The sequence below is a fragment of the Cervus canadensis genome, chromosome 27, assembly GCF_019320065.1.
Source record: "Cervus canadensis isolate Bull #8, Minnesota chromosome 27, ASM1932006v1, whole genome shotgun sequence".
Taxonomy (NCBI): domain Eukaryota; kingdom Metazoa; phylum Chordata; class Mammalia; order Artiodactyla; family Cervidae; genus Cervus; species Cervus canadensis.
In genome coordinates, this window is record NC_057412.1 from 51,811,900 (window position 1) to 51,825,487 (window position 13,588).

At 35.9% G+C, this 13,588-nt stretch overlaps 1 protein-coding gene across 1 annotated transcript in view; it reads right to left on the reverse strand.

Annotated features, from left to right (window-relative positions):
* SLC9C1 (solute carrier family 9 member C1) overlaps positions 1-13,588 on the reverse strand; it is a 107,707-nt gene that overhangs the window by 26,041 nt on the left and 68,078 nt on the right. The window contains exons 18-23 of the mRNA XM_043448877.1: positions 10,580-10,768; positions 9,363-9,512; positions 7,145-7,196; positions 5,777-5,925; positions 1,805-1,930; positions 398-496 (exon numbers count right to left, since the gene is read on the reverse strand). Coding sequence (XP_043304812.1) covers positions 398-496; positions 1,805-1,930; positions 5,777-5,925; positions 7,145-7,196; positions 9,363-9,512; positions 10,580-10,768 — 765 coding nt within the window. The remainder of the gene's footprint in view (positions 1-397; positions 497-1,804; positions 1,931-5,776; positions 5,926-7,144; positions 7,197-9,362; positions 9,513-10,579; positions 10,769-13,588) is intronic.

Sequence of the window (13,588 nt, forward strand, 5' to 3'; positions counted from 1 at the left end):
CTTATAACTGTTAAAGTGAATTTATTAAATTAGCAATGACTTGGAAACAAAACATTCTTAAATACTCTCATCCTTTTGATTCCACCAACTCAATCAATTAATACCTGTCATAGAATAGCTAAATGCCTAACTCAAATATAAGATAAATAACAACTTATAACTTTCAACCTTAATGCTGATCCTTTTAAAGTTTCTTGTTATCTATGGGAAAGTATGGCTTAACAAGTGATAGCTGGTGTTATTCATTGTGTTTGAGGAAGATAATTGTTGTTTGGATAGTAGCTGCTGTCCTAAAAAAAGGATTAATAGAGTTCTTAGCATTGAAAGATATTTATTCTCAATTATGTATGTTTTTAACTAATGCTCACAAGCGCATTTATAAATATCTCTGCCTTACCTTTACCATGCCTGAAATAATTACATAAATTCCTTTAGGCTCATCACCTTCTTCAAATATATCATTTCCACAATCAAATGTTACAACTCTGGATCTTTCCTATAAAATGTCACCAAATACATAAGCTACAAATAATATTTTAGCAGTGATTAGAGTTTACATTTTAATAAAAGTTTTATGCTTTTAAAGTAAATATTACTCAAAAATATCCGAGACATTGTATTAGTAATAAATTTGTAAGAGAAAATAGGAATTATGGCTAAAAAAGAGAAAGTGGATATTAATGAATATATGTAATTTCAGGTGGGGTATTTATACATAAATTAGAAAACAATCTAACTTAAGAATTAGAATGTATGGAAAGGTGAAAATATTTCTTTGGATGAAAAATAATCTGAACAGATACAAGCTAATGGCACATATACGTCTTAGACATACTCATGCTCTAAACAGCAGATGAAGTAACAAAAATTCAATCATTCAAAATATTTTAACCAGGTGAAAAAAAATATAATTGGTCTTTTGGAGCTTACTAGATACAGAAAAATGTTATTAGAACAGGTTAAATCCATTTATTTGTTCATCCCAGAAACACTTATTGAACACCCAGTATGTGAGATACAACATGGTAGGCACTGAGTAGTCAAAAGTTTGATGAGGTAAGTATTATAGAAGGGGGGAGAGGTGTAAAGATAATAATTGTAATGTAATATAATTATGCTATAATAAAGGTGTATACTGGATGCAATGGTGACATCTTTGGTCCTCCAAACTCTGGATGGACCACAGGTTGGTCTTTTACTGGTATTTGACTCTAAAGCCTGCTTTTTAGAGAATGTTTCCAGAGAAGAAATGAGCAGAGGCAGTTTGGGGGGGTGGGGTGGGGTGGGAGGTGAAAACAAAGGGCATTTTACAATCAGTAAATAGCACTCACAGAAGAACGGAATTTAAAAAGCATAAAGTTCTTGGAGTATCATGAGTGAAACAAAAGTGAAAGTGTTTAGTCACTCAGCCATGTCCAATTCTTTGCGACCCCACAGACTGTAGCCTGCCAGGCTCCTCTGTCCATGGAATTCTCCAGGCAAGAATAGTGGAGTGGGTAGCCACTGCTTTCTTCAGGAGATCTTCCTGACCCAGGAATTGGTCCTGGGCCTCCCGCATTGCAGGCAGATTCTTTACCCTCTGAGTTGGGGTATATGACATATAGATAACTAAAGGTAAAGATGGAGAGATAGGCAGGGGGCAGATTATGGGAAAACTTTGCATGTCATTCAAAGGGATTTTGATTTTGATTTTACTCTATAGGTAATCACAAATAACAAAGAGTATCGTGGCTAGACCTTTAATTTTTAAAAGAGCATTTATTGGCACATTAGAGATATTATTAGCAGGAAATACAAATATTACCTGAATAAAGTTTATATGTTCTTGGTCTTTATGTAGCCATGGGATATGATAAAGTGCTTCATCAACAGTAAGAGGTTCATATGTAGGTTGAAAATCAAGTATGTCTCTTTTTTTGGCCATAATTATCTAAAACCACCAAAGTTAAGAAAGGAGATGAACAAAACTCGTGTTAATGAAATGTTTAAAACAATTATGAGTTGTACTATTTTCTTTTTCTTGATCTCCTGAGATTTCTGTTCTTCCATGGAAAACTTCAACCTATCCCGTCTTAAAGCATTTTTCTATGTTATCATTATTCTGAAGTCATAGATTATTTTTAAAAGTAAATCTTTTTACTGAAGTATAGCTAATTTGCAAAAGTGCACAAACCCTAAAAGTCCACTCAAAGAACATTTGCAACATGAAAACATCTGTGTAACCATAACCAAGATTAAAAACATCGGTTGCACCTTAGAATCCTCCTTTATGTCCTCTAGAAGAGGTCATTACTTCTATCCCAAAGTAACACTCTTCTTCTATTACCATGGTTTAGCTTTTGTCTAGTTTTGAGTGTTATCTGCATGAAATCAATGTATGTACTTCTTTGTGTTTCATTTGTTCAACATAATGTCTCTGAAGTTCATTTATAATGTTCAGTTCAGTTCAGTCGCTCAGTCGTGTCTGACCCTTTGCGACCCCACGGACTGCAGCACACTAGGCCTCCCTGTCCATTACCAACTCCTGGAGTTTACTCAAATTCATGTCTATTGAGTCAGTGATGCCATCCAACCATAATGTTGCAAGGAACAAAAATTCTTTCCATGTTCACTGTTGTGTAGTGTTATGTTTTATGAATATACCACAGCTTTATTTATCTGTTGTTGATTGACATTGGGGCTGTTCCAGTCTGGAACTTTTGAAATGCCACTTTCTGAGTGTTTGTTCACTGTACATATATACACATTTCTGTTGTATACCTGGTTATATAATTTCTGTGTCTTAAGATATGTATATGTCCAAATTTAGTAAATTCTGACAAGCAGTTCTCCAAAGTGATTGCGTTGGTTTATACCCCCTTTCTAATGTTTCGGTTATTCCACATCATTGCCTACATTTGGTATTGTCAGGCTTTTTTTTTTTTAATTTTAAGTACTTTGATGATTGTGTATTGGTATTTTATTTTGGGTTTTTATTTGCATTAAGCTTATGATGATGACACTTGGCATCTTTTCTTATATTTGCTGGGTGCTAGAATATTCTCTGTTGGGAAGTGCCTGTTCAAACTTTTTGCTGATTTTTTAAAAACATGAATTTTCTGTCTTGTTCTTTTTGATTTGTAAGATATATTATGAAAATAAGACCTTTGTTGGATATATTTATTTTGAAAATATCCTCTACCTTTTTTGTGGACTGTCTTATCATTATCTTGTATCTTTCTTTGCCTCTCATTTTCTGCATTACTGTCTTCTGTATTTAGTTGATTTTTTTTGTAGTGAAACACTTGAAACTCCCTTCTTGCCTATTCTTATGTAATTCTTTAGTTATTTTCCTTTTTATTATCATGGGGATTACATTTATCATCCTAAAATATAACACTCTAATTCGAATTTCTACCAGTTTAAATTCCATAACATACAAAACTCTGTTCCTTTAACAGTTCCATCCTTACCCCTGTAGTTGACATCACAAAATTACATCTTTGTATGTTGTCTATCCAAAACATAAATGAATATTTTTTTAAATGCTTTCATCTCTTAAATTATGTAGAAAACGAACTATAACATTATAAGTCAAAGATATAATACTGCTAGCTTTTAGACAAATAGTTACTTTTAAGAATGTATTGGTGTCTTAAATCATGTAGAAAAAAAAAGTAAAGTCAGACACCATTATTACAACAATGCTGGCTTTAATAATTGCCCACGTATTTAACTTATTGAGGTTTTTATTCCTTCATATGGATTTGAGTTATTGCCCAGTGTCCTTTCTTTTCCATCTGCATGATATCTTTTAGCATTTCTTTCAGGGCAGGTATAGTGGTAATGAACTCCCCCGGCTTTTGTTTGTTTGAGAATGTCTTCATTTTCCTCTCATTTCTAAAAGACAGTTTTGCTGGATATGAGTTTCTTAGTTGATTTCTGCTGCTGTTGCTGTTTAGTCACTAAGTTGTGTCTGACTCTTTGCGACCCCAAGGGACTGTAGCCCGCCAGGTTCCTCAATCCATGGGATTTCCCAGACAAGAATACTGGAGTGGGTTGCTATTTTCTTCTTCAGAGGATCTTCCCAGCCCATGCATCAAACCTTATTCTCCTGCTTGGCAGGCAACTTCTTTACCACTTAACCACCTGGGAAGCCCTCTTAGTTGACTACATTTTTTTCTTCTAGCACTTTGAACATATCAGCCCACTTTCTTCTGGTATCCAAAATTTCTGATGAGAAATCTGATGATGATTTTATTGAGGATCCCTTGTATATGATGAATTTTTAAGCTTTTGCTGATTTCAAAGTTCACTATCTTTCAGCAATTTGGTCTTGGTGTGGGTCTGTTTGAGTTCATCTTACTTGAAGTTCACTGAGCTTCTTAGATGTTAATATTCATGCTTGATATCAAGTGTGGGAAGTTTTAAGCCAATATTTATTTAAATTTCCTCTCTGTCTCTCTTGTCTTCATGGGACATCTACAAGGCATATGCTGGTTCATGGATGGCTTCTCACTGGTCCCTTAGACTCTGTTCACTTTTCTTCAGTCTTTTTCTTTCTAGTCCTCAGATAGTATAATTTCCATGGAGCTGTTTTCAAGGTGACTTGTTTTTCTGCCTACTTAAATATGCCTTTTAGTTCCTGCTACATGTGTGTTATATATATTTTACCTTGAGTTCAAGCTTAAGTATTTAGAGTTTCTAATTACTACCAATGAACACAATATTTTTCTACGTTTTCTTTAGTTTGGAATACTTTTTAATGTTGATCTTGTTTCTGGAAGCCTTGTTGAATTATTTTATTGGTACCATATTATTCATCTAAAGTTAATTCTCAGGGTTTTAGATTAAACAATCAATAAGCAATAATAGTTTTGTCCATTCTCCAAAACTTCCATATTTGAAGTTCCTTTTGCTTTTCTGCTAAGACCTACAAACACAGCTTTCACTACTTGGAATGAACTATTCATTCTTATTTTTTCCTGATTCTAATGGGAATATTGCTTAAAGTTTTGCCATCTAATACAATGTTTGTTTCATATTTTTAATATATATTCTTTATTTAGTTAAGAATGCTGCTTATTTTATTAGCCTTTGAACATTCTGAATAAGAGTTGGATTTTATCAAATGACTTGTCTTCTTTGATATCTCAATAAGTGAGTTATATAGCTATTTTGAGAGACAAAACCTTTTCAGTTATAGCATATCATGCTTTGCCTATACTGCCAGATTCAATTAGCTACTATTATGTTAAACAGTTTTATATATGTATTCACAAGTATAATAGCTTTATTTTTTTTCTTATACTATTCCTGATTTGGGGCATAAATTTTATACTTACAGAATGAGTTGGGACCCTCTCTATCTTTTTACATTTCCTGATACCATTTAAACAACTTGAAGAAAGAAAATTTAATTAATTTTTACCCTATAATTGAGTGTTCTTATCAATCACAGTTTCTATGGGAAAATTATTTCGGTGTCATAAATAATTGCCAGGAACACACTAATATGCAGTCTAGCCTAGGGAGAGGAATGATTTCACTGTACCTTTGTTTTGGGTACAAAGCATAGAAAGACGTGGTCCCTCATTGTGGCAAGAAAGGAAAGAGAAGTTGACCATTAGAGTTGCCTGGAGGAAACTCTTCTGTAGGTACTTTTCTTTAGACAATTATTTTAAGTAATGTATTTACATTGCAGAAATGGCCTATATTGGAAAGGACTGAAAGCAGGTTTGAAGATCATAAATGACTATCAAGTAAGAGTATTTGCTTTGAAAATATTCCACCATACCTTGTTAATTTCAGAACCTTCAATTTTATGAAGAATGCCTTTTAACCTGAAAACTTTAACAATTTCTTTAGCCAAACTGAGCATGACATTAATTTCCTCCTTTGTTTTCATAATGACAGCGATTTCTGGGTGATCATACTCTAAGTAGCCTGAAAAATAACAAAATATTTTCAGATGAAATAGGACATTGCTTAAATATTTCATGTGGACAGTAAGTTAATATTTATTTTCTAAACCCATGGAGCACAACCCTTATCACAGGGAAATGTATCTCTCCCTAAAGAGATTTCTGTAATCAATCAAAATTCACCCATAATTGCAGAGTTCTGCCTGACATTTCCTTGTTGGCAGCCCCATACTGTGTCTAAGCCCATGAAGAAGTACAGACAACCCCTAGTCCTAGGATTAACAGTTATACTGATGCACCTACACCAGATGCTGAGAGGCTCTCCTGGGCTCTAGGTCTAAAGTTTATGACCCGATTTTTTATTCTGTTTGAATCAAGATTTCTGACAATAAACTGTGTGCTTAAACATGGCTTCTGATCAAGTCCTCTCACTCATTCTGGGTCATTTCCACCCACCCTGCCTGGGCATCTAGATGATGCATCCATCTATGTCCTGCTAATGTGATGTAGATTCCTAGGTGCCCATGAGAGTTTCATCCTCTTAGAAGTTTTTCTTGGTCATGACCTCTTGTCTGACTTGACAACTCTCTGCCATGCAAGATCTCTCACGATTAGGCTCATTCCAGATTTGCTGTGTTCTTTTACTGTTTACCATTCGTACCAAACTCCCTTTTCTGAACATACAGACACTATGCCATAGGGATGTCTGTCTCACTCCCAGGATTTGTCCCGCACTAGGACCATGACCTGGCACAATTCAGAGAACAGGCTGTTGTCATGTGTGAGCACTGAGCCTTCTAGCAGCCAAACCAGCAATTCTGTGAGATTCTGTTCTGATTTCAACTCATTTTAAAGCCTGAATCCTCAGATGGCAACTCTGTGGCAAATGGAGAAAAAAATAACTTCTTTCCTTGTGTTGCTCAGCATAGTACGTTTGGAAGAAAATAGAATTTGTAGTGTGATAAAGACATGCACAATCATGGAATGCTAATGTATTTTCTTTAAACAGAAATGAAAAGGTCTTTGTTGTCACATAAGGCAGAAAAAGCAAATGTGGAGGGGTAATATTACACTATTTTCATTCAAAGATATGATCATGTTGATTGCTGGAGTGATTCACTTTATTATGATAATAAGTAGATCTCCTCAAAGACCAGTTTAGTTGTCAAAACCATTGCCTTTCTAAAGGAGTGATGACAAAGAAATGGTCATGCTAGAGCTTTAGGGTGAGAGGTACCTACCTAGTTCTTTCATCGCATGTCCTGTGTTCTTCGTTACCCTCCTTAATAACATCTATGGAACAAAAGAAATATTATTCTTATTGGAAAGCAAACTGTTATAAAAAGCCTTTACGTTTACAACTGATTAATTTTTTACCTAAATTAGTAACTGTAAAGAAAAATACGATGGAGATTTTTCAGGAACTAGAACTGAATTTTGTGCATGTGTGCCAAGCCACTTCAGTCACGTCTGACTCTGCAACACTATGGACTGTGGATTCTTCAGGCAAGAATACTGGAGTGGGTTGCCATGTCCTCCTCCAGGGTATTGTCCTGACTCGAACTGAACCCGTGTCTCCTGTGTCCCTGCATTGGCCGTTAGGTTCTCTACCACTATCGCCACCTGGGAATTGTGTGCAATGAATTTTATTTTACTCCATCAAGAGTAGTGGAGAAGATGAGAAGTGGCATTACCTAGGCTGATTTTGAGAAACCCAAAGGTAAGTCATATATTTTTCTTAAAGTAACTTACTTTAGGATACTGTTGATTCTGAAAAATACAGGCATGTGAGGTATTTCCCATTCAATTTTTGAGAACCTCTGAATTTTGGAAATACATGTGGTTTTCAACCTTAAATGAGATAGAAGTTTTAACCAAAATATGTGAGAGCAGAAATGAGGATTGAAACTGGCCAATATCTTAAATATTCAAGTTCTTTTGTATTTTCTACTGTGTATCCTCAATATGAGTGAGTATAAAAGGTAACAAAATTCAGCAAAGGTTTTAAAGTTACAGGTGGTGAAGAGAGAAAAGATACAGTGATTTGTGTTCAACTACATATTGAGTGTTCAATGTTCTCAACTACAGAACTTTGGGCATATGACATATAGCATTAAAATATTCTAAATTATCTTGAAAGATGACTAATTTCACATCGATGACAAACTTAGGGGCACACATCAGTGTTAATCTGACTCAACTGAGAAAATGAAAAATAAGATATAGAACTTAGGCCCTAGCATTCTGTTTGCTGTTTACTAGCTGTGTATGTGACTTTGGACATAATCATTAAATCTTTCTTGGCTTCATTTTTCTCATCTGTAAAATGAGGGAATTAAATATGGTTTCCCTCTAAATAAGTTACTGGTACTTCTTTCTACTTGTCAGATCCCCATCTCTCATTTTTACTATTTACTGTGGGAAAATCAAGCATATAGAGAAACAGAAGGAGATTTGGAGATTATAAGGAAGGTCTGTCTGCTCAACCCTGCCATCACTTATCATCCTTCAGTATTTCCTATTTAATGCATCTTAGCCTGATAGATCCTGGAACTTGCATTGAGAGAAGCTCATTTGTACACATGGGTTTCATGATAGCTCCAAAAGGACCAAAATGTATGCCCCAAGAGGCTCATAACTTGTTGTTTTTTTTTTTAACTCATTCAAAGTATATAATTAAATGACTTTTTAATACATTCATGGCATTGTGCAATCATCCTCACAATCAATTTTAAAACATCTTCATCCTCCAAAAAGAAATTTCATAACCATTACAGTTCCTCCTCATCCACACCCACCGCCCCCACCGCCCCCGCTCCCCCAGCCATAGGGAACCAGTAGTCTATTTTCTGCCTGAATAGATTTGCCTATTCTGGACATTTCTTATACATTGAATCATACTGCAAGTGCTTTGTGACTGTCTTCTTTCAGTTAGCATGCTTTCAAAGTTCATCCATGCTATAGTATTGATACTTCATTCTTTTTATTGCTTAATAATCTTAGTATTCCATTGCACAATTACATCACATTTTATTTATCAGTTCAACAGCTGATAGACATGTGGGTTGTGTCAACTTTTTGGCTGGCACGAATAATGCTATTTATAAGAGCCAAGACATGGAGACAACCTGAATGTCCTTTGACAGATGAGTGGGTAAAGATGATGCGGCACATATACATAGTGGAGTACTATTCAGCCATAATAAGAAAATACTCTTATTTTCGGAAACACAGATGGGCCTAGAGGAGCCTCATAACTTGCTAATGTGTCATAGACACTTCAGTGAGGAGTCATCTGAGTAATATAAATGTAGACTGGTTTCTGTTTTTGCAAAAATTTCTCAGCAAACCAAGAGTCAGAGCTCACCTCTACATATATAGAAAGAAGACAAGATGGGCGAGGGCAACTGAGGAGTGAGGGAAAGGAACCATTTTCTTAGTACTTTAAGCTTTCCTCACCTGTTTAACCTGTTTAGAACTTGCAATCTTATCAATTATAGTCATTATGTCTGCTTCGCCTTGGACATATCCTTTTAGTATAGCATACCTAAAGGACAGCTGATGGCTCATCCTTTTATCTAATATTTGCAGCAACCTTGGTGTTACAAGCTGAAAAAAACAAGACTATTTAATATAATTTGTACAAATTATGGTTGATTTTATGTTGGCTAGTTTAAAATAGGTAATAATAAGAAATGACATGCTCTCAGTGGTAACTATAGCAACTTGTCAAGATTCTTAGTTATTTTATTCACAGAATCTCTGTAACTTCATGGCTAGAGCTATTTCCCCATAACTAATAATATTAGATGACTAAATTTAAGACTTTATTTTTTACTTATTTCCATTGTAGAGAATTGCATGATATTTTAAGGGATTTTATTCTTGGGAAACAACGTGCTTAATCTTCTGGGCTTGGGTCACAAAATGACTTGTCTATGAAGTACTGCCACTTTTACCTACTAACCCTCCCACTAAACTTTGCACTAGATGGTTCATAGTTCCTTTGAGTTAGAGCTCACCACAACTGTGGTCCTTATTTGACCTCACAACTAACTTCTCATTGTTTCTTTGCTGAGGGTTTAAGTCTTCAGCTTGACTGTCACCACTGTACTGTCTCCTAACTTCAGCAGAACTGGCCAAACCCTACATTTTCCCATCTTTGTTCCACAGTTCTCCACACTTATACAGAGAATAATTACTGGTTCTATTGCTATAGAAAGAAACATTAGACAATTAAAGGTCATTTTAGATGCTGTGATTTTATAATACTATGAGTTTATATAACACAAAATGTGCATTTTTCAGTTTCTTAATTTGTATGCATGTACACTACTTGCATTGTCACTGCAAACATACATGGTTTGCTTTGCAGTTTCTATCATATATTTCAGGTATTCATAAGAATAATGTTACTTTGGGGTTTCCACATGCTTTCTACTGAAAGGAAAGGCTGTGATGGGTATTTCTGTACTTTCATGTGCTAAATGAATTTCTAATATAATTTAGATATTCATAATATAATCTGTTATGAGACTTAACTTGTCAAAAGAATCTAAATATAAACATCAGCCCAACAGAAAGTGGAAACCACAAAACTAGTAAGCTGATTTTCATCCATATTTCATGAAGTAGTCAGAAGAAATTTGAAACTGCTTGATTTAATAGTTCTTTACCTTCAAAATGCGTAGGATGCGAAGAAATCTAACAACTTTTATAATGATGACTATTTGAACCAAATCAAAAATATAATAATTAATGGGATTTGTCTCAATCAGAATTACATCTATGATGCCAACTAGCGTAATTGTTAGCTCAAATAGATTCCAGGCATGGAAAAAATATTCCTTCCTCATCGCTGCTATCTGTTGATTTAAAAAAAAATTGCACTACTTTATTTGTTTTTGCTTTCACAGTGTTTTCCGTAATAACTGAAACATGAATAGTTAAGTTTTTCTCTGATGTACCTTAAGACTCTACTCGTCTGAAATACTAGTAAGTGATCACATCAACTTGAAATTAAATGGCTAAAACATTGAAGCATCTATTCCAAGACAGAAAATATTCAAAATACCTACTAATTCATTCATTATTTATTTATTTAAAAATATTTTATTGAAATCTTATTATAAATAAGCAAGTCAAGAAACAACAGTTAGAATCAGGCATGGAACAAGGGACTGGTTCAAAACTGGGAAAGGAATACATCAAGGCTCTATATTGCCATCCTGCTTATTTAACTTATATGCAGAGTACATCATGCAAAATGCCAGGCTGGATGAATCACAAGCTGGAAGGAATCAAGATTGCTGGGAGAAACAAAAACAACCTCAGATATACAGATGATACCACTCTAATGGCAGAAAGTGAAGAGGAACTAAAGACCTCTTGATGAGGGTGAAATAGGAGAGTGAAAGAGCTTGCTTAAAACTCAACATTCAAAAAACAAAGATCGCAGCATATGGTCCCATCATTTCATGGCAAATAGATGGGAAAAGTGGAAGCAATGTTAGATTTTATCTTCTTGGGCTCCAAAGAGGCCCAAGTCACTGGATACTGACTGCAACCATGGAATTAAAAGGTGTTGCTCCTTGGGATAAAAGCTATAACAAACCTAGACAGCATATTAAAAAGCAGAGACATTACTTTGCCAGCAAAGGTCCACATAGTCAAAGCTATGGTTTTTCCAGTAGTCATGTACAGATGTGAGAGTTGGACCATAAGAAGGGCCAAAGAAATGATGTGTTCAAATTGTGGTGCTGGAGAAGACTCTTGAGAGTCCCTTGGACAGCAAGGAGATCAAACCAGTTAATCCTTAAGGAAATCAACTCTGAGCATTCACTAGAAGGACTGATGCTGAAGCTCCAATACCTTGGCCACCTGATGCAAAGAGTCAACTTATTGGAAAAGATTTTGATGCTGGGAAAGACTGAGGGCAGGAGAAGGGGGTGACAGAGGATGAGACGGTTGCATAGCATCACCAACTCAATGTACATGAATTTGAGCAAACTGCAGGAAATAGTGAAGGACAGGGAAGCCTGGTGTGCTGCAGTCCATAGGGTCATAAAGAGTCAGACAGGACTTAGTGACTGAAGAACAGCAACTATAACTAAGAGAGTGGGAATAGTCAAAAATGACTGTGGATTCCAGCCTGGGAAATTAGATTTCCAGTGGAACTTTGAAGAAAGAGTAGGTTTAGAGATGATAAGTTTATTTTGAATAAATTATTTGAGATGTTGTTTTGTTGTAGAGACCCAATCATCAGTTGTCTATATGATCTGAGGCTCTGAACAAAATCCAAGCAGAAGACATAAGTTTGGGAGTCATGAGACTCTGAATGGTAGTTGATGCCAGAGAAGTGACTGAGATGGCCTGGCCCATGAGACCCTGTCTCATAATTCATGTCTGTGCCTTTTATTTTATTTTCCACATCCTCCACACAAATTTAACATCTCTCCAGTCTTCATCCTGACCAGTCCTGTCATTAGGAATAGGGTTCCTTGTGTGTGTCACATTGTCACTTCTAAGTTTTCCTTTGTGCTTGTTGTCTATTCTGCTCCTTACTCACATGTTCAGTCTCTACGTTGACTCCTATTCATTATTCAAAGTTCAACTGAAGCATCTCCTTTCCTTAATAGACTTGTTTCTCTGACCCTAATATTCTCCATAACGAATTCCCATGTTTTCCAATAGCACCCTGTGTATTTCTTTATCATAATACTTAATATACTGATTTGTAATATTGATTAATTTGGCTTTTTTAGCAACCTTATCCTCCTACTCACTATAATTCAGAGAAAGTGAAGGAGATAGACATATTTATGCCAGGGAGAGCAAAAGCTTCATTGTAAATTAAGAAATTGTCATCAGTTCAGTTCAGTCACTCAGTTGTGTCTGACTCTGTGACCCCATGGACCCCAGCACACCAGGCTTCCCTGTCCATCACCAACTCCCAGAGCCTACTCAAACTCATGTCCATCGAGTCGGTGATGCCATCCAACTATCTCGTCCTCTGTCGTCCCCTTCTCCTCCTGCCTTCAATCTTTCCCAGCATTAGGTTCTTTTCCAATGAATCAGTTCTTTGCATCAGGTGCCCAAAGAAACTGTCATACTTGTTTGTAAACAGACAAGTGGTAGAGGGTTTAATGGTATAGCCTCATTTCTTTTGAGTGTGCTCTCATTTGGCCAGGCTGAGGAAAGTCAATGTCTGAATCTAGGGAGCCGAAGATCAGATCCTGGTCTTGTGAGGTCCTGTGCAAGACACAGTTTAGCTACTGTAAGTCTCATTTCCTTCTTGTTGCAACAGAGTATAGGTGAGATCTTTCTCTTAGGAGCTTAAAAGAACTGGTATAAATAGTAAGACTTTATCTAGATACCAAGTATTCAGAAACATGAAGGAGTTATTTGGAGGTCAAAGAATACAGCCACTCAGGCTTCCTTGGGGGCCCAGATGGTAAAGAATTTGCCTGCAATGCAGGAGGCACAGGAAAGGAGGGTTTGATCCCTGGATTGAGAAGATCCCCTGGAGAAGGGAATGGCAACCTACTCCAGCATTCTTGTCGGGAGAATGCCATAGACAGAGGAACCTATGGGCTACAGTCCATGGGGTTGCAAAGAGGTGGACATGACTGAGCTGCTAACACACACACACACACACACACACGGAATAAAGCCATAGGAGAGGA